Source organism: Engraulis encrasicolus, chromosome 18 (genome assembly GCF_034702125.1).
Source record: "Engraulis encrasicolus isolate BLACKSEA-1 chromosome 18, IST_EnEncr_1.0, whole genome shotgun sequence".
NCBI lineage: Eukaryota > Metazoa > Chordata > Actinopteri > Clupeiformes > Engraulidae > Engraulis > Engraulis encrasicolus.
Genome location: NC_085874.1, coordinates 34,748,056 through 34,769,278, shown reverse-complemented (window position 1 = coordinate 34,769,278; position 21,223 = coordinate 34,748,056). Strand labels below are relative to the sequence as shown.

The following is a 21,223-nucleotide window of genomic DNA, read 5'->3' as shown; positions in this document are numbered from 1 at the left end:
GTGTGTGTGTGTGTGTGTGTGTGTGTGTGTGTGTGTGTGTGTGTGTGTGTGTGTGTGTGTGTGTGTGTGTGTGTGCATGTTGTTGTTGTTGTTGTGGCTGAGAAACGACCCTGCCATCTGGTGACTGTCGGCATGCAGATGGGATGCAGAGTGTGTGTGTGTGTGTATGTGTGTGCGTGTGTGCGGTGGGGAGTGCACGTGTATGTGCCTGCCTGCCTACCTGCGTGTTCTATGCACCTGTGACGGGGGGCATTTGGGGGATACAGTGCTTAGTGCAAAGAATTGTTGCCCACGCAATATCCCACCAGCTATTGTTAACCATTGTACAGTAATAAATTTCATTTCAATGGAATCTTGTCACCAGGCATCGTACTGTAAGCTAGCTGTTAGCTACAGGGTGGTAGCCAGGCTACACCCTCCTAGTGATGCAACACCTTCGGCGTTGCTACTAGTCATGTCAAGAGCAATACAATATCTTTCTGAGCTCCAGAGAAATTGGGAACTCCACCCACTTTGGCTGGAAGCAATCAACTTTGAGCTGCTCCAACGGCCCTGGGTAGAGGCGTGTTCAAGGCAGTGACGTGGTTTACTGTAAGCAGAAATGTTCTATTGGGACTACGAAAATGTTTGGTTTAAACATAGCTGTTTTGCACTCTGGTGAATTTTGCATTACATTTTGCATTCATGAACAATGTTTGGAAATACTGCACATATGTGAAAATCAAAAAAGGGTGGACAGTTCCTTCAAGGGAGTAGTTTATGTGGACATCACTCTAGTAATGAAGTCCACATGGATTTTCATATAGGCTAGCTTTGGACAGCAGGCTAAGAATTTGTTCCACTATTAGGCCTCTATACTGAAGAGGACAACAATTGCCAGTACAAAAAAATTCAGGTTACAAGCTTGTAGCCACTGCTACAAACTAATCTGCCCTTCAGCATCCACAGACAAATGACAGACAAAATAAAATACTTTAAACCTTTATTGAGATTGATAGTACATTGGAGAACGAGACAGGAAGCGAGTTGGGAGAGAGAGACGGGGAAGGATAGGCAAAGGACCCAGGCCTGAATCGAACCGGGGTTAGCGTTAGCACCACGGTAGGGCCATGAAAAACCTGAAATTGACCAGTGGGTGATTAATGTTCTGTAAAAATCCCAAACCCCCCTGTGTTGTATTGTGAGGGAAAGACACAGACAGACCCAACACATCACTGGGCATCAAGGGGTGTAAACTTAGATATGGATGGAGGGGGCATGATGTCCATACCACTTTTGAGGTAGCCCTAGCTTGTTCCCACCACTTTTTCACAAATGTAATTCAAAATTAGCGTAACTGGACAATTAACCATATTAATGTCCCACCACTTTCCATCCAAGCCAAGTCAACTCTACACCTTTGGCAGGGGCTTGTTTACTTTAAGTATTGGCAGAGGACGCGCTCAACTTCTTGGAAAACCGAAAAGCTTTTGGGTGCGAGATAAAAAGCGTCAACTTAAGGAAGAAGAAATCCGCACTCACAAACTGCGTCTCATTATTTATTTATATTACCACCATGTCCAAAAAGCAAACGCGTTTCGGCTAACAAGCCTTCATCAGTGCGTGTTTACTTTAGCCAATTGCAATAATTAGCTGTAGTACTAGGCAACCAAAGGGCCACATTCTTTCCCAGCGCTTTAGTCTCTCAAGCAAAATAATCTCCATAATCCATTAATCAATACCCGAGACTTTGCATTTTTCCCTATTTGACGCTGCCTCATTTCACCGCCGCAAATATTTATCCTGTGAATTATAACAGAGAGATTGTTTGTGCTATTTAATCAATTGCAATTACGATGGGGCGAGGGAATCCGTCTGGGTGATTTAAGAGTCGAGTAAACTTTCAAAGTTGCTGATGCATGGGTTTCCCCCCCACCTCTCTGGAGAGCATGGCTTCTCCAATAAATACTCGGGCTTTATGATGTGAAATGGCACTGCCCCCCTGGATCAATGCAGCCAAAGAGTGACTATGCAAAAAAATGGAATGGAAAAGCAGGGATACAGAGCTGTACCAATTTGGAAGTCTTCCCATAAGACCACTTTCATTTGCAGCATAGTTGAGGAAAGGGTCTTCAACGCCCTGGTGGTAACAAATGCCTCTTTTCCACTGGCGGTTTTCTGGTAGGCCTACAGCTAGACACAGCGCGACTTGGCCACCTCTTTTTGCTTTTCAATCGGGCACAACACAGCTCAGTTGAAGAGCAAAAAGTGGCGGCCGAGTCACACTGTGTCGAGCTGTAGGCCTACCAGAAAACCGGCAGTGGAAAAGAGGCAAAACCGACATCTTAACTAAGATCTGTGGAGATGAGTGGCCCAAAACTGGTAAGCTAATCCTTTGAACAGTGGAACTCCACTGCATTGTATTCTACAGCACTTTACTGTACTTAACTGCAATACAAAAAATGGCAAGTGTATGTGCCTTGCAATGGGAAAGGAGAAGTTACAGTATATTGAGAACCAAACTAGCATGTGTTTCTCACAGGGTCTGTTGAATATTTCACCCTACCTCAAGTGATTTATGTTAATTCACAGACACGAGGTAAGACTGAGGTCACCAAGAACTAGCTGCATAGGTTTCATTGATTTTTGTAATGAACATGGTTGAAGACCCCACATGATTTAGCTATATCTACTGAAATCATTACTCTATACTTGAGAGCACGTCCCACTCAATGCCACCGTCTAGGTTTATTCAATATATGCTGAGGCGATGACATTCATAAGTTAATACCTTTTTAAAACAGGAGATAAAAATGTATGGATTAATTAGTTTAGAGATACTACTTACAGTACTTGAGTAGTGTGTGTGTATCATACAGCACAATTAGCGCATTCAGGCCGACTGAGAACCGTGCCTGTGCCCGTTCCCGCACCTAATCGTGAACCGGCCGGCGTGTTCACGCCACCGATTTTAGTGTTCGCGAACTGGAAAGTTGGTTCGCAATGCGAACCGCAAAATACTAGGTTTTTCTCAGCAAACCGTGACGACAGCGTGGCCGTCAGCAGGTTCATCTGGGTAACACAGTCACGAGCAGAAAAAGTTCAGAGCCCGGTATGAACACGGGCGGTTCGCAGAGAAGCACTTTAGTGCCGAATGTAACTGGTGCGGGCACCGGCTCCGGCTCCGTTCTGGTCGGCCTGAAAGCCCTAAATGAGGAGTGGGGGAAATGAATTCAGATTTGCAGCAATTTGGTAGAGCTGTCGTTTTAAGTTGCATTTAAACCCATAAGACCCTCATCTTGCATTAAAATGTATTCGTTCAGCTGTAACATACCCACATTTTTTATTTAAAAAGCTAAAATCTCAAGAATGCAGTGTAGGCCTATACGGTATGTCGCTCCAGGCACCAAAGGTCAAACAACATACGAGTCATCATCAGGCCAAAATGGGTTAATGGCAGAGCAACTTTTAAAACAAAAGCATATGTTTTAATTTAAATGGATTCTGAGAACCAGCCATATGTCATTACGAGGCATGCCATATTTTTGGACATAATGTGACATTTATATCCTGCGAAATGGCATTTAATCATGTTAGTGTAAACATACATCAAGTCACGTCAATTAAGCAGTACAGACAAAGTGTGGCTGTCTCTAATGCATCACTGTAAGTATGTACGGTATACAAGTACGTGTACTTGTCGGTACTGTAATATGCCTCCAATAAATTCATGTTTAACTACACTGAAATGAATGTTGTCCCATTTGCGATGAGAAGAAATGATGACCAGAACAATCTTGCATTTCTCTGTGCTCTAAGTTTACAGTTACTATCGTTTCGAAACCAAAAATCCAGACACTCCTCTCTGTTCTCCTTCTGCTAGTTCAATTCTGATCTTCCTCAAACGAATAAACAAATAAATAAAAAGAATCTTGAATCTTGAAACATCACATGGACATAAATGAGTCGAAGTGACATACTCCTGACATAGACCTTTCAAAGCAACCAGCAAGCTCAATAGCTTGCCCTAATTAAGTTCCCTGCTTGCTGTTACAGCTGATATTGACGAGCCATTTGTCCGGTGTGACAAACCAATGTAGACAATGTAGATAATTGAATCAGTGTAACAGACTTTAGCCACATGGCTACACCTATGCGTACATTGCAAGTTTTTTTTTTTTTTTCGTATTCACAATTTTACTTTTGCTCAGTCTGTTAGTCTGTCACGTTCATAATGAGTTTTGAAGGCACTCTCAAAAGTTTGGTACTGCTGTGTGCTGATGTTATTTTCATGGCTTGTGAGTGTACATGATCTCAAAGGAAATGCATCTTTTTTCTCGTGCAAACCAAAACCTGAAATTGCGTCCAGATTCTGATGCATTCCCTTTGACACACATGCGCAGTGGTCATGTAGCTGTCTGTGACAGATTAGGTTTAGGGAACGTTTTGGTCAGGGCACAAATTTAAAACTCACAAACATGGCATTACTGACAGGTTAGGTTTATGGATGGTTTTGGTCAGGGCACGATTGTAAAACTCTGAAACATTGCATTACTGGCAGGTTAGCTTTAGGGATGGTTTTGGGAAGGGCACAGCTAGACCAATCAGAATCTACATATGTGCTCTAGACAGCAGGGAAAGCGTCGGAATCTGGACGCAATTTCTCGAGATCAGGCTCTGTGAGTCGGCCCAGTTGACTGTAACTCAAGCCTCGCTAACAGAGAGGAGGTGCACTGATGAAGAGTGTGGGCTAGGCACATAAATTACCTCGCTTTACAGAAAACACATTTCACTTTGAAACTTTCTAATGCAATGTACTTCAAACCCACTGCGCAAATGGTGCTTTTTGCAGAAAAGGAAATTCAGCTTATGCTACTGTAACCGCTGTGGTACAGTAGTGCATTTAAATACTAATGGCATTGAGGCGTTGCGAGACCGGCCGGTTTTCAGTGATACTGCTTCACTACGGTGAAGAGCGATCTCTGCTAGAGCTGCTCTCTGTCAGTACGAGTGGGATCACCCCGAGTGGGAGTATACAGCAGGGAGCCGTGCATGGAGACCGTGGACTGCTGTGAGGGCTGCAGCAGAGAAGATGATGTTTTTGATGAAGTATAGCTACTGTATTTATGTACAGTAGTTCTTCCTGCAGCATTCTTCTTCTTCTCCATTGCAGCAGATTATCTGTACTGGGCTGATAAAGAAGCCTTGTTTTCATAACCTGTAGAACGTAAAGCAATCTATGATCTTGTTTATTTTATTTGTGAGGAAATGAAGGTCACTAAAATGCGCTGTGTTATTGTGGTGTTTTTGCCGACTTATGGGGCAGTGAAAACCCATGAGCTGTGGGCTTGGGTGTATCGACTAAAATCCCACCTAAATGCATTGCCAACCACAAAATGTCTGTTTATCACTTTGCTGTGAATGCCTTATTTGGGTTTTGTGTGCATCTACGGCTATCTCAAAAATACAAGCAGTTTTGCGGCTACCAGTGGGAGGAGGACTGCTATGCCATTCCGGTTTTAGCGGGCAGTTCACTCACTGCATAGCTGGGCCCAGAGGATCCTCAAGTTACACTATCGCCAAAGCCCGCTTTTCTACCAAAGTCCTTGTCCCCCCTAATACATTAATCCCTCTATTGTCCTGCTAGCTTGTGTGCACCCAGCTCTGGCTCTACACTGTGCGTCACTGAGCAGGATTGTCGTGTCTGTTTCTCAGAGTGGCCTAACTGAGTCATGCATGCGCCCAGGCCCGCTGATGATGGGGATGGGAGACACGGGGCGAGTGTCCCGGGCCCAGAAATGGGTCCCCATTACATCGTTTGTATTGAAAAGGTGGCTTTTAGATGGTTTTGTACTGGGCCCATTACATGGCAATAGCTGTCAGCGGCCCTGCATACAGGCACATGGTCAAGTTGCTTACGTGTCCTTTCAAGATCACCCAGAACTGAACCTACTGAGGTCATTGAAAACGATTAAGCATCCACTGACTGACCTGAAGCTCTGTGAAAATACCAACTGCAGACAGACTAAATACCACAGCAGACCGTTTAAAGCCCTATTGTACATTGAACTGTAATACTGTCATTCAAATAGTGACCTCTGTTCAGATTCTGATATAGTTTCTTTTGTAAGTCATTTTGGACTGTTGCCATTTTAAAGTTAACCATAAACCATAACCATCTCTAAAAACTCTATCGGAGTCTTTGCTGCATGTACTGTATGTTCCGTCTTCATGATGAGTGACCACAGTGGGTCTAATTACAATCAGCATAAACATATTATCTTCGCTTGCTGTGTCAATTAGCATTACTGTAGCCTATGTATATATTGTTCACAATTAATAAATGGGTTATATTTATTGTGATATCACATTAAGTCAGTCCGCACAAGCATACCTTTTAGCCAAAGGGGAAAACAAGGCAAACCGTAAAGTTGTTTATTGTTAATGCCATGTTAATTAATGCCATGCATATGTGTGGCATTCATAGCATCTAAGCTGTTCATTTCAACAGACACTGTCACATCGGGATGACACATCAAAGTTTCCGCAGATGGATACACATGGAGACAGGCTTGGAAAGACAGGCAATGACAAATTTAGACAGGTGGCCTATTTAGAGACAGACTTGTGGATTCATTGAATCACGATTCATTTGATTAAAGCAGTACTATTTAAAGGTACTGCGTTGCGAACAGGAGTTATTTATGTTTCGAAAATGCAATGGCTTCGCAAACATGATTTAAGGATAGCTAATTGGCAGCGAAGTAGTCTTGACATCCATCAGGGAGAATAAATGGATGCTAACAGCAATTTTAGAAAGTTCAGTCTGAGCAGGGCCGGATTAACGCACAGGCTAGATATAGTAGCCTAGGGGCCCCCATCTGTCAGGGAGCCCTTAATGGGACAAAAGTGAAAAATTGCAGAATTGTGACAGATGCAATATTGAAAAAAATCATCTGTCATGTTGACTACAGTTGGTAGACATGTTATTCTTAATTCTTAGCTCGTAATTATGACACTATGTAACTTTCACAAATTTTGCCCTCCAGGGGGCACCACAGCAACCTGTAGTCTAGGGGCCCCGGGCTATCTTAATCCGGCCTTGAGTCTGAGTACTGACTTTTTTGCTGCTCCTTCCTTCAACGTGCCTTAGAAATGAGTTCAAGAAAGTTTGCCATCAGACACAATGCATAATTCATCTGAACGACAGCTGACATCTGTGATTTGCAGAAATATTAGCTATCTACACAGTTAGAAAATGCAGTGTTGGCCCTACCGTGACTCTAACGTTATACTGTAGACACTGGGCTGCTATGCCGGCGACCCGGGTGTGATTCTGGCTGGGGTCATTTTCCGATCCGTCCCCATCTCTCTCTCTCCCACTAGTTTGCTGTCTCTCTCCTGCTGTACTATCATACATAAAGCCAAAAAGAAAATGCAGTGTTATTGCAACACTCTGGGACCAATGGATTAAGTGTTGATAAACACTGTGTTTTACTGTGTAAAAGAAAAAAACAAGTTAGGACCCTATCTTTCAGAAACATGCCATAGGTTACAAATCAACCACAGTGATGTAGTCTATTTTTCTACTTTGTGCCCAGCATGCCATGAACACAGAGGACATTAGTTGCAGACATGTGAAATTTGATTTGATGCTGAGAGCAGAGACACTGTGCAGGTGATGATGGCTCCTTGCAGTATTAATGTCGCCAGGCCCGGATTAAGATGGCCTGGGGCCCCTATCTGCTACAGATAGCTGTGGCCCCCCGGAAGAATTTTTTGCAACAAACGTACATAGACAGGGTCATAATGACGAGCTAGGAATTAAGGATAACATGTCTACCAACTGTGCTCAACACGACGAATGAATTTCTCAATACTGTATTGCATCTTGTCACAATTCTGCAACTTTTCACTTTTTCCAATCAGGGGACCCCTCTTAGGGACTGTTCGTTATTTATTTTCGGGGTCGTCGGAAGATGACTACCTTTGATCGTCAAATTTTGCATGACCCTCCCCTAGCGAGCTTCAAAACTTTGATGACCCTCCCCGCGACGCCGTCAAAAAATGCATGACCCTCCCCTAGGGAGAATTAAGAAATAGCCTTATTCTGCCTTATTTTTGACATTGATTGACCAACACTGCTTAGTGAAAGGGCCGTTTCTGAGGCTATGTTACATTGAAACATACAACAAACAAGGCCACTTTGAAATGCTTTTTGTAATAAATGGGCCAAACATTTTTGGATGACCCTCTCCTAGCGAGCTTAAAAAACTTTGATAACCCTCCCCACAGCCATGAAAAAAAATACCCGACCCTCCCCTATTTTCTTCCGGTGACCCCAAAAATAAATAACGAACGGTCCCTTAGGTTGGGGGCCCCTAGGTTGCAGTCATCTCTAGCCTGTGTGTTAATCCGGCCCTGAATGTCGCCATGCCATGCTGTGTGTGTGTGTGTGTGTGTGTGTGTGTGTGTGTGTGTGTGTGTGTGTGTGTGTGTGTGTGTGTGTGTGTGTGTGTGTGTGTGTGTGTGTGTGTGTGTCCTGCTTGCTCAGGGAGTTTAGCAGGAAGAGACTGTCAGGACTGACACCATCTGTTTTTTGGCTGACTTACCCCAGTGGTTAGGAGTACCCAGTGGCCAGGAGTCTGGGGAAGTATACAGTGCAGTAATAGTATAGACAGGGGCGGATCTAGCCATTTTGGGGCCCTAGGTCAGTGTTTCCCAACCTTTTTTGTCTTGTGTACCCCCTAAACCTGTTTGTTGTGCCATGAGGACCCCGTAAGTCATATTCTACATAGCTTTCTCTATTTCAATGTAACTAAGCTCCATATATTTGTTAAAATTGCATCTTTCCAAGTACCCCCTGCAGTGTGCTCGCGTACCCCTAGTGGTACACGTACCCCTGGTTGGGAAACACTGCCCTAGGTGAAATATAAATATGGGACCCTCAAAAGACATTTTATAGACATGAACTTCTGTGTTTTGGTGCTATTTAAGTGTTTTGTCTCATACACAGGTAGCTTCAATTACTTAACATTATTGACAAAATTAGGCTTACTTTTTTGTGTTTACAGCGACTGGTCTGACAGTTGGGGCCCCTATGGAGGACAGATTTTGCCGGGGCCCCAAGCAATTGCCTAGGTTTGCCTAATAGAAAGCCTGCCTCTGAGTATAGAAAGGTTTCATTGCTCGGATTGTGAGCACCAATGTTGGTAGATTTTATAGCTTCAGTGTTTACTGCAAATCTTCGTTAATCAAAGTGGTGATAGCTTGGCCGGCATCAGAGGCATTTGGCTATAACCATTGGCTNCAGAGGCGATTCCTCTTTGAGTACAAGGGAGGCGCCGCCTCCTGTCCAAAATCACGGAGAATAGTATGTAAACCAATGATGTAGACCTCCTTGATGTAAACTAATGCTTTACACAACTTAATAACATTGCTATTTCAGACCCAGCTCCATAGAAAATGCATGTGCTCAACTTAGAGATGAAACCAATCTGTTATAAGATCCCGAGGCTCGCACGAGTTTTTTCCGCTCATGACAACGCAAGCGAGTCGAGTCTCAATGGACTTCAATGGCATGTGGGATTGTACGATTTTTCAATGGCAAAATGCTAAACGGTCATTGGCTATTGCCGTGAAATTTTTTTGATTTTGAGACTGAGCCTCACTGGGAGTGAATGGAGAAGAGAGAGGAGGGGGGAGGGACCGGAGACTGGAGCTCCGACTTGTGATTGGGTGAACCCCGTGTCAGTAGGCTACAGTTGATTTCATTTCGAAATGCGGATATGTTATTAATTTGACTGAGAACAGTTTCGTCGTGGTAACCAGTGGGGAAGCTATTCATTGCGGTGTACTCCAGTTTTGTGTACATATTCTTGTAAACCTAGTGACACTAGTGTTGCGAATAAAGTCTTAATAGTGGCATGTCCTTATCCTTTTTAATCTCCCAATTCAAAAGTTGAAGTTGCCTGCTTTTCGTTAGGGCTAGCTTGCAAGAAAGCTAGAGAGCTATGCAAAATGCCAAGCATTGTGAATTAAATTCTGGCGAATTCCAGTCGTCCTTATGAGGAGAAAATGAATATCAAGGAGCAGAGCAGAGCACTGCCTAATATTGACTTGGTGAAAAAGGTAGGGAAGAACAACCGTTTCTTTTGAGCTTTCGTGGTGTCTTGTTATCAACTGGTTAACTGCCAAGTCCCGTGAGTGGCGAGTCCTTGTTCCCTACTGTGTTGGCAATGTCTGGTAAATAATTAAAGATTTTGCGACCTCTAGTGGTAGGCCTAAGCTAAGCTGTGCACCCAGTAATGAACAAAGACAACGAAGGCAAACTAAATCACATCATTATGTGGCGGAGGTAGGCCTAATGATAATAATAATAATGATAAAAACATTTCCCTATGAATAGGCTACAAGGGGGATAATGATTAATGATTAACAAATTTGTTTCAACAAGAGTCCTTTAGTGTGTGAGCCCCCCCCCCCCCCCTTTATTTTTGCGTTCTGGACATATTGTAATTGAACAGCCTCCCCTGTTTGACAGACTACCAGCCGCCACTGATTGGCTATGTTGTGCACTTTCATATGGAACATGATATGAAACCCCTAAAAGTACTTTTTGGGTGAAGCAACTTCAGAAATCACTTTCACAACATAAAAATCGTTATGTCTTCAGGATACCTAGTCAGAGTAGGCCCTACCTGGGAAAGCGTTGGGAGAAACACTGAGGAACTAGGCTGCCGTTATAGCTGTGTCCACATACATGTACACATACTGATCCAAAATATTTTCCTTATCGCGATAGATTAATTGATCGGTAAGACAGGAGGAATACTGTAAGTACATGGCACACTGAATAGCAATGGTGGAGTTGGCGTCCGCGCCAATGTCTTTTTCTGAGTGTTTCACTCGGTGCGTAAGTCCAAGAACAGTATGGCGAAAAGGAAGACAGGAGTCGCACACAAGACCCGAAATGTTTGTCCCTTGTCTGTCGGTTTTATTTACTTTATTCGGCTTTGTTTTATACAGTTTTGATTTTGCATTCAGCTCTTGTGTATGACTCCTTTCTTCCTTTTTGCAGTACATGCACACCTAATAGGTTACTTGTCTGTACTTTCAAAGTTTACCATACCATATTGTCTACACACACATTGTCATATCATATTGTCTACACACATGATCCAGTTAACTGTCAGACCCACTGTACCTATATGTACATGGCATGCCTGTTAGATGGGCATGGGTGCGTCTATGACTATGCCGTAGACTACTGTGGATACAGCCACAATAGATACATACTTCTTGCCATAATGGAGCAAATGAAATGTCATTTGAAATCACACAGACAGGTCATTTCGGAGACAGAGTCAAGACTTTGTTTGCTCCAGCTATTTCAATTAACCAGCTAATCGTATTGAACGCTGGTCATCCATGTCAGCCAGTTAGTGAATTCACCTGTGTGAAGAGCAGAATTTTAACCCCCATCGGTGTGTCCTTGAGCAAGATACTTAACCCCAAATTGCTCCTGGTGGCAGGGTAGTACCCTGCGTGGTAGCCATGGGCACCAGTGTGTGAATGTGAGTGTGAATGGGTAAATGTGAGGCAAATATGTAAAGCTCTTTGAGTACTCAAAGGAGTGGAAAAGTGCTAGGCTATATAAATTCAGTCCATGCAGTCCATGAACCTAGTGCTTGAGGTTTTCTAAAAGATTCCACAGGTAACCATTACTGTAGGTTCCTCAACAGTGGCAAATTGAAGAGCCATTCAAATATTTTTGAGGAACGCTTTAACCCATTTTAGCCTGATGACTCGTATATGTTGTTTGACCTTTGGTACCTGGAGCGACATATACGCTGCATTCAGGCTCTTGAGATTTTAGTGTTTCTAATAAAAATGTGGGCATGTTACAGCTGAATGAACACATTCTAATGCACAATGAGGGTCTCAGGGTTTAAATGCAACTTTTCATGGTTTTATGTGCACCAGAGCCTGAGATACAGTATTTAGGTTCTTATAGGCTATGGGCAACTTTCCCAACAAGGGATTAGGCATTCAGCAGGCATTTTTTGCAGGTGCTTTAGGCATCAATGGGTTAATTGCCACTTTGGTAGAAGCCCAAGGGGGTCTCTGTGGAACCTTGGGGTTCTTCTGAGAACATTTGGGGCTCCAGTGGAGGGTTATTTGAAGAACCTTCAAATGCTGTGTTCAGACCAAGAACGAACTATGCTGCCTGATAGCGCGGGTAGCAGAAGAAGTTGCGCCTTGAATTCGCTGTATTCGCTCCAGACACAGCATTGACATGTTTGATTTAGCTAATCACATAACGGCTCTGGCTTGACAGCCTGGGACATTCGGAGATATGAACGTTCCAATTGGTTTTCGCGTCATAGCTCATTACCATAAGATAAAATGTCTTTTAATCGTTAAAATTTGCTTTGGTCGCTCAGTTCGCTTTGCTCCTGGCGAATTCGCTTTGGTAGCACTGGTCCCGTGCCCTCCATAGAGAAATAATGACTTCCGTCGCTTCGTTCACTCTGTACGTTCTTGGTCTGAACACGGCAAAATTGTTGAATAGTAATCTACAGTACCTCAGACGGTGCTTACCCAAGGAGCCAGTCAGAATTCAGAAATGAAACTGACCCTGCCTCTACCACGAGATGCATGCTGAAATTGGATACTGAGCTACTGTATATCCATCAGCAAACAAAGGGAAGAGATGAAATGTCTTGTGAGACGTAGTTTACCGTACATTAAATGGGCCTCCTGAAGTCTCAGCAGACAGGCTCATGTGGCCTGCCAGGTGATCAGAGCAGGGCTGGACTGGAGGAGAAATAGGGCCCGGGCACTTTTGGTTCGAAGGGGCCCCTCAAAATTAGTGCCGTAGATTGACTGACTGGTAGGCCCCTATTTTCAGAAATGTAGGCTTAAAAAAAAGGGAAAATAGAGGCCCGCGAGGGTGCAGGGACCACCGGAAAATGCCAGCTCTGCCAGATGGCCAGACCAGCCCTGGATCAGAGCCTGAATGAGGCGCGACGACGAGCAGATGACTGCTGCTTTCCCTTTCTTCCTCTCGTCGCTTCCCACCCCTTTTAATGGCACCATTTAGCTTTGGGCTTCATGAAACCAGCTCTGCCACCACCACCACCAAGCAGAGAAAAAAACTCTTAAAAAAACTTTTAAAGTGGTGCAAAGAAAAAGCTGGAGAGAGAGAGAGAGAGAGAGAGAGAGAGAGAGAGAGAGAGAGAGAGAGAGAGAGAGAGAGAGAGAAAGAGAAAGAGAAACAGAGTGAGAGAAAGAGAGAAAGAGAAAGAGAGGGAGAGAGCCTACATCACTAATAGTTTTCTGGACGATGGGGCAGTGTAATGATCTGAAATAAACGCCTCTCAGATAGAGGAGGGAAATGATTAATGTTGTGGACACTGAGGCACAAAAGCCCAGCACCTGGCCTGTCAAGTGATGCAGAACACATAGTCGCCACTGTGGTCTGGTCTCTTATATGGGATATGAAGAAAAACTGCAGAAAATGAACATTGAAAAACATTGTACTGTGCCGGTATGTAGCTTGTGTGGTGCTATTGCTGTGCATTGTGTAGAGAGCAGTGATTTTCCCCAACCAGGGGTAGCCTGATTATCATCAACTTTCAAATCTCTTTGAGACTTGGTCTGACCAAGAGCATAACAATGAACAATTCCCAAACGGCATGGTCGACCTGCCTTCCGTGGTTTGCTAATGGTTGTATGATTCCCGACAACGTGGGAGGGGTTTCCGATTTTTCTGAAATTATATTGTATTGCTCTTGGCCTGACCAGAAGCAACGCTGAAGGTGTTGTGTCACTAGGAGGGCACAGCTTGGCTAAACCAAGGGTACATGTACCACTAGGGGTATACAAAATGTAATAACAACAAATATATGGAGCATAGTCACTGGGATAGAGCATGAGTTGAGAGGGTTATGACGGTGTTACAAAAACGCATTCACAGAGAAAAAGGTTGGGAAATACTGATAGAGGGCAATGTTTCGGCTTTGTTTGAATAGGCCTACTGCACTGATACATAATTAAGAATATTGATAGAGAATACTGATAAAGGTTCGACCCGTAGGTCTATGACATAATTGAAGAATAAGATGAACACCAATGCTGTGCTGTGTGTACTGCCATGAGTCTCTGGACTTTGTCTCGGCAAATGGAAGGTGCTCCTATCCAGGATACAGTACCTTGCCCTTTTAACAATGTCTGACTGACTTACTTGCCATTTAGATGACATTTTTTTCTGAAGCAATTTCCAAGAAAGAGCAGGCAGGCAAAGCAAAGGTACTGTAAGCTTAATTAAATAGTCCAGTATAAATAAGGGAAGAAGGCCATTCACATTCAGTGAAGCCTAACCTGAGATGCATTGATGTGCTTTGGATGTTTGGTGGGGAGGTTATACAGCGGATTCTATCCAAGCCGCAAATGACAATGAGTGGACATCAATTCTCATAAGCCTAGAGCCATCTGAGATATTGTGGTTAGCCACAAATCTTTGTATGGTAACACTTTAGAATAATGGATGCAAAAAAGCATTATAAAGACTTAATAAATAATTAACTATTGATGAACAAAACATTAACAAACGTTTGTAAATGACTAGGAAATGTAAACAAATGCTTGTAAATGACTAGGAAATGCTATGTTAATATTTTATATTTATCAAACATTTACAAGTTGCTTGTAAATGAATAAAATACTCTGTTATAAGGTGTGTAAAATCTTAGTTAAAAAAAACTTAGTTAATAATAAAAACATTTGTTAATGTTTTATTCATCATTATTTAATTATTTACTGAGTCTTTACTAAGGAACATTATTATAAAGTGTTACCCTTTGTATTAAGTCCTAAGTGATCATGCGGTCTACTCAAACACCAAGCACCATTTTCAATCTTATAGAATACAACGAGACCTTTCCATTTCTATCATAAGCATCTGTGCATCTATGCCCCTTAATCTTATCACTGTTATCTTATCATCTTATTATTCTTCACAAGAAAACCATGTAATTGTTTCGCTATAATCTTATCTTCTTATTCTTCTTCACACAAAAAAACATGAAATTGGGAAGAAGACTCCCAGATTCTATCATTTTTTAGTTTTTATCTATCATCCGCTAAACATGAAATTGTGTTTCTCTTTTTTCTTCCCCTTCTTTAACATTTACATTGCTGTGGGCCATCGTGAAAAAGTGGGGCAATATTTTAAACAAGACAGGGTGTGACTCTTCACATGCGATACAGATCACACACACTCATTCTCTGCTGCTGTGATTTGGAAACAAATGTAAGATAATAAATCATAGAATATAAGACAAGGGAAGATAATAGAAATAACTATAAAGATTATAAATAAATACATTGATGGACCATGACGAATTATAAATACAGTAATGATAAATTACCATTAAATAAATAATAAATGTAATGGACTAATACTTAACCACCCAATCACTCAACCAAGAATAAATTCTGACTGTCCTATCCATGTTGATTAAAAGGGAGTGTCAGTTTTGATCAGTCATTTTAGTGTATTAAAAACCATACAAACTAGCTCTAGTGTTATATGTAGTTTGGAAGTGGAATCGCTTTTCAGCCACTCCTCCAAAATTGCAAGCCAATATAGTGAGAAGTAGCCTACCTGTCACTCCTGTTACAAGTACCACAACCATCAAAGCAATTTTGGAAATATTATTATATACTATTACAATGTTATTATCTCTATTTTTCTAACATTTCTATTGTATATGGGCCTTATATAGGCTACCCCCTTCTTTGAACTCTCTTGTCCTGTGTTTGTATGTACGGCATTTTGTCTATTTTTGTACACATTGAAAGTATGTTGCTGCAGCAACGCATGAATTTCCCAATTGTGGGATTTAAAAAGGGCTTACTTAATTTTTATTTAAATATGGTAAAAATGCCTGTTGCTGTAAAGTTACTGTAAGCAAAGAAATGTAACGTTTGTGTGTGTGTGTATGCGTGTGTGTGTGTGTGTGTGTGTGCGTGTGTGCATGTGTGTGTGTGCCTGTTGCAGTGCCTCCTCCAGTGGAGCCCGTACGGAAGCCCTGGTGGAACGAGATGCTCCTGGTTCTCGGGACGGCCAGCTGTGCCTCTGTGGTCTTCCTCCTCCTCACCGCCATCATCTGCTATAAGGCCATTAAAAGGTAACACAAACCTAGCCTGACTATCATCGACTTTCAAATCTCTTCGAGACTTGGTCTGACCAAGAGCATAACAACTAACATTTTCTAAACGGTTTGGTTGACCCACCTCCCTTGGTTTGCTACAGGTTGTTTACTTCCCGACAAAGTGGGAGGAGTTCCCGATTTTTCGGGAGCTCAGAGACGATATTTGTATTGCTCTTGGCCTGACTAACACAAACTCGGCACCAAAGAATTGTCTAGTAGAGAAAGATACTCCAGGCTCATACTTTTCAGGATCCATGTGATGTCAGGTGAACTCCCCTTTGGTTTGGAGACCTTTGGTTAGGAGACCTTTGGAGTGTTATGGTTGAGAATAAATGGAGTTCCCATAGTGCTGTAGATGGCAGTAGCATACATCTTGTGCAAACCACCACCAAACACCCCAAAAAGAGAAGAAGAAGGGACCGAAGTTGAGCACTCTCCTTTGCATTGGGTGGGCGGAGTTTGGATTATCTTTCTCTACCAGACGATTCTTTGCTGCCACCCTCCACCATTAGGGGTTTATTATTGTACTTGATTTTTTCAGGACAGTGCACACATTGATGACACAGTACATGTAAATGTGCCCAGGATTGTAGCCCAGGAACTAATTCCATAGTCGTTCTGACACGTCCTGACACAAACATGGTCGCAAGGCTGCATTTTGGCGTATCACCATCATGTGGCGATGCATTGCACAACACATCCTCTCAATTTTCGATTCTTGATGCATGTTACGTTCATAATCCATCATCTGCTGTAAGGCCATAAGAAGACAACAGAAATACACCATCATCCTCCATTCACCTTTTTGCACAATTACACCAAACAAGTTTTGTGTTGTTGTCGAAGCAGGCATAAACCACTATTCCATTGAAAAAAGGTGCATGTAATACAGGCCTATGCCAATAGATGTTGCTTATAACCAAGGTAGAGATAGGATGGCTTACTTATGTCACCAGAGCGTAGTACGGCCTGGGGAGTTACTTTCCCCTCCTACGGACAGTACTGGAGGTATGGTAGTGCAATGCCACCACCGCCAGGGTTGGAGTGTGGAACAGGTCATAGGACACAATTATCCCCCCAGTTAATGGTGATTGACAGCTGCAGTTCATTTGATCACAAACGGAACATTGACAGCAACACATCAGTCCTGTTCTTATATCTCATCCCAAACCATTAAGTGATTTATTTATAGACCGCAAGCAGCACTTCAAAATCTATTCCATAACTAATTGGATCCCGAAGTAATGATTTTTTTCAGACCTGAAGGAGAGCCCCGTGTTCATTCGTATTTGCATTAAACTCTTGCATCCGCATTTTTAATGAGCTGTAGTTCTTTAATAGACTTTTAGAGGGAAGCCATTAAGAGATCATTACAGTAGACCAGCATACTGGAAATGAAAGCATTTGGTGGGCTCTTCGAGCCATGAAACATGCAGTCATGTAATCAGAGGCTTATACAGTACAGTCTCTTCATTTTACCTTACTTTCATGATTGAAAATGATTTGGCTCAAGATTGGGGCATCTGACTACTTTAGAACACCTTTCACACGTTTCGTTTGTTTTTGGGGAGAGTGACTTTAAAGTAGAGAAATGATTTCAGATCCCATGAGCTGAGGTGTCCACCATTACGCATGTTTGGTCATACTGGTGTATAGTAAGAACTGACTCAGTTTGTGTGCAGTGACATGTAACCTAGCAGAGAATATAACTTAGCAGTTAATGTTCTATTTAACTCCATTGTGCAGAGCCTATGTAATAATCTTGTTGCCACCAAAAATTTAATAACCCAGTCTTAATCTGTTACTTAAGGCTCTTGGTGATGTCATAGCAGCGCTGTTATGATGTAGTTGAATCTTTCCAACAATGGGCCCGCTGGTGGGCCAATCTGCACAAAGAGGCTACACATTTTTTTCTACTATGGTATGAAAATAAGGTGATCTATAAAGCCTTCATCAATATAAAATACTTACTGCACAAGTCTCGTATTGTTCTGTTATTAGTCATTACTGCTGCGCTTTCATCATTTTAAAAATTATTATCTTCAGTTAACACAGCATTCTTTACCTTACATGCCAACTTTTGCATGCAGGTAAATTGGTCTCCTATAGGGTCAGTAAATTGAGTGCAATTCAGTTAATTGATTTGTGTCTGAATTCCTCTTCTGGCAAGAAAAGACAACATGGCATGGCATAGTCCCCGACACGGCAACATGGCCGCTCAGTGGGTCACGCTGGCTCTCATAATTTATGTGATTTGTGTGTCGTTGGATAGGCATGCCTCTGCACACACACAGAGACACATTGGACAGTGAGCTGTTGTGGCGTGGGTATAATAGCGTGAAGACTGTGAGGGAGGATACGCAAGTTGATGTGACAGGGGAGTGGCGGGAGCTCGCGCCCAGAAATGATGGAATCTGTACCATGGCCGAGCCGCCCCATGGCCTTCGACGCTCGGGAGAGCTACTATCTCCGTTTACAGCGTGCATGAAGACATATTTGACCTCCTCTCTTAGGATAGCTCTTCTCCATGGCTTAGTGAAGAAAGAAAGAAAGAAAGAAAGAAAGAAAGAAAGAATGAAAGAAAGAAAGACAGGCTTAAAGCTGTTATGTAAAAGCCTGTGTTTTGTGCACTACTAGTATGGTGCATTATCAAACAATACAATGCATGTAGGCTTATGTATTGGATACACTATATCTGCTTGTTCATCTGCTATTCGTTTCATCTTCCATGTACTGGAGTAGTTTGAAAATTAAACCGTCAAATTGTCAAAATAGAGAGCCCACACGTTGTAAGATTCGCCTTCTTTAATCTTTATAGGGCTGGCTGTGAAGTAGACAGGAAGTTCAGATTATAAGTGTATTCCTTGTTTAACCCCTTAGCACAGAGCTTATGTTATAGCAGTACCGTCACCAAAATTGTAATGGCTATGTCTTAATCTGTTACTTAAGGCTCTTGGTACTGTCGTAGCAATGTTGTTGTGATGTAGTTGAGTATTTTCAGCAAATAGTGAATAGGCCCGCCGTTGACCCCATCTGCATCAAGAGGCTACTCGCAATTACATATTTTCACCTTTTGTTGTTTTGTGGTGACGGCGGCACCATTTTAGTGTTGTTAATGGATCACATGATTGACTTGTTTGGCCTTTTCAGCATACAGTAGAACCAACGTGTTTGCACCTGCGATTTTCAGTCACATGCAGAGACTGTATAGGTTTGATTGTTGATCAGAAACCGGTTTGCTTTTTGAAGGACTTGTATGCACAACCTAGGTCTGTGGACCTTGTTTAATCGCAAAATAGTTTGGACTATGATTTCAGTTCAACACCTCTCAAATGCCTTCCCTTGGCAGCTCTTAATGATTAACCTTTGACTTTAATGTTTTTAATATTCTTTGATTCTACTATTTATTATGATCTTATTCTAATATTTTATTTTTCTCTGATTCTTATATTTAACGTTTTCTTTCTCTATTTCTTATTTTCTTTATTCCTTTCCTTTAATTTATTGTGAAGAATATTGAATTGCATCTGCGTATGAAATGTGCTATATGCTTGCCTTGCCCTGTTGTGAAAGGAAGGTCTGGGCTGGGTTGCTGCTACCGTTGCTGCTGCTGCAGGTGATGGCTGACAGCTGCTACATCAGCCTCATGCCTTGTGTACCCCAAGCGCGACCTATGCAACCCATGTAGCTGAGGTGGTAGTTTCGCTATGAATTCGCTTTATTCGCACTGTACGCGGCATTGACATGTTCAATTTAGCTAATCACATAACCGATCTGGTTTGACAAGCCTGGGACATTCCGAGATATGCACGTTCCCATTGGTTTTCGCCGAACCGCGTCATAGCTCATTAAGATTAGCTTGACTTAAATCGTTAAAGTCGCTCTGGTTGTTCGCTTCCCTCCTGGCGAATTCACTCTGGTGCCTTTCCTCAATAGAGAAATAATGACTTCCGTCGCTCAAGTAGCGTAGGTCACGCTTGGTGTGTACACAAAGCATCAGCCTTCCCTGCCATCAAAACAGCACAGCCTCTCCACGACCTCAAACCACAATCATAATTTATGAATTAATTAGCAGAGTCACTATGTTCTCTCCCATCCCCATCCTCATCCCCATCCTCATCCTCATCCTCATCCCATACTGTCCCATACTATTCTCCTTTCATGGCTCTGCCCTCTCCCACCTCTATCCCCATCCCATCCTCCCAACACTACTGATAAGGGAGGGGAGGGCAGGGTTTGAATGTGTACCATGGCCTCCCGTAGGCCTTTAACGCACGCCGTTCCACTGGTGGAATGCTGTAATAGTTACTGAAAAAACTTTACTACCAAAATACTATACCACTAATGAAAGTACACAGGGCCTTTAATAATGCAATATGACTTGATCATTGCCATTTTGGTAACAGCTTGTTTATAATCGGGGTCATCTCTTTTAAGGGAGGAGGCGTGATTGGATTGCATCGACATGTCCACAGATGGCTTTGTGTGGACGTGAAGGCGTAGTGTTAGCGGTAGACAGACACAGCTTATTTGTCGCCTGACGCTAATGCCGTCTGTCTGGCTGAGTAATGGAGTGAGGCCGGCTGGCAAACGAGCAAGCAGGTTCACCACCAGGCCCTAATGCGTTCGCTCTCTCTCTCTCTCTCTCTCTCTCTCTCTCTCTCTCTCTCTCTCTCAATTCATTACCACATCGTTACTTATTTATTTCCTGCAATGTCAGAGCCATTTTAAAAGTTGGGTCAAGTTTACTTCTTCCATAACCATGAGCTGAAGTTACCCCACCACCACCACCACCATTTCACACCCCGCTCTCCTCCCAGCCAAACCCAACCAACCAAATGAATTTTTTTTAAAACCATTATCTTTTCTATCTTTTCTAAGACTGGCTGTTTGCTTGTAACAGGAGAGCGTACTCACCGTATGGATTTGCTCTGTCCATTAGCGGTGACACTTCCTAGAACAGAAGGATGCAGGAGGAGACACAAATAATGTACGTCGCGCAGGTCCTCGGGTGTCCGTGCTCT

At 42.7% G+C, this 21,223-nt stretch overlaps 1 protein-coding gene across 1 annotated transcript in view; it reads left to right on the top strand.

The window, feature by feature from the left end:
* The window catches only part of prima1 (proline rich membrane anchor 1), a 64,581-nt gene that overhangs the window by 22,940 nt on the left and 20,418 nt on the right, over window positions 1–21,223 (top strand). Inside the window, exon 3 of the mRNA XM_063223511.1 lies at window positions 16,046–16,175. Coding sequence (XP_063079581.1) covers window positions 16,046–16,175 — 130 coding nt within the window. The remainder of the gene's footprint in view (window positions 1–16,045; window positions 16,176–21,223) is intronic.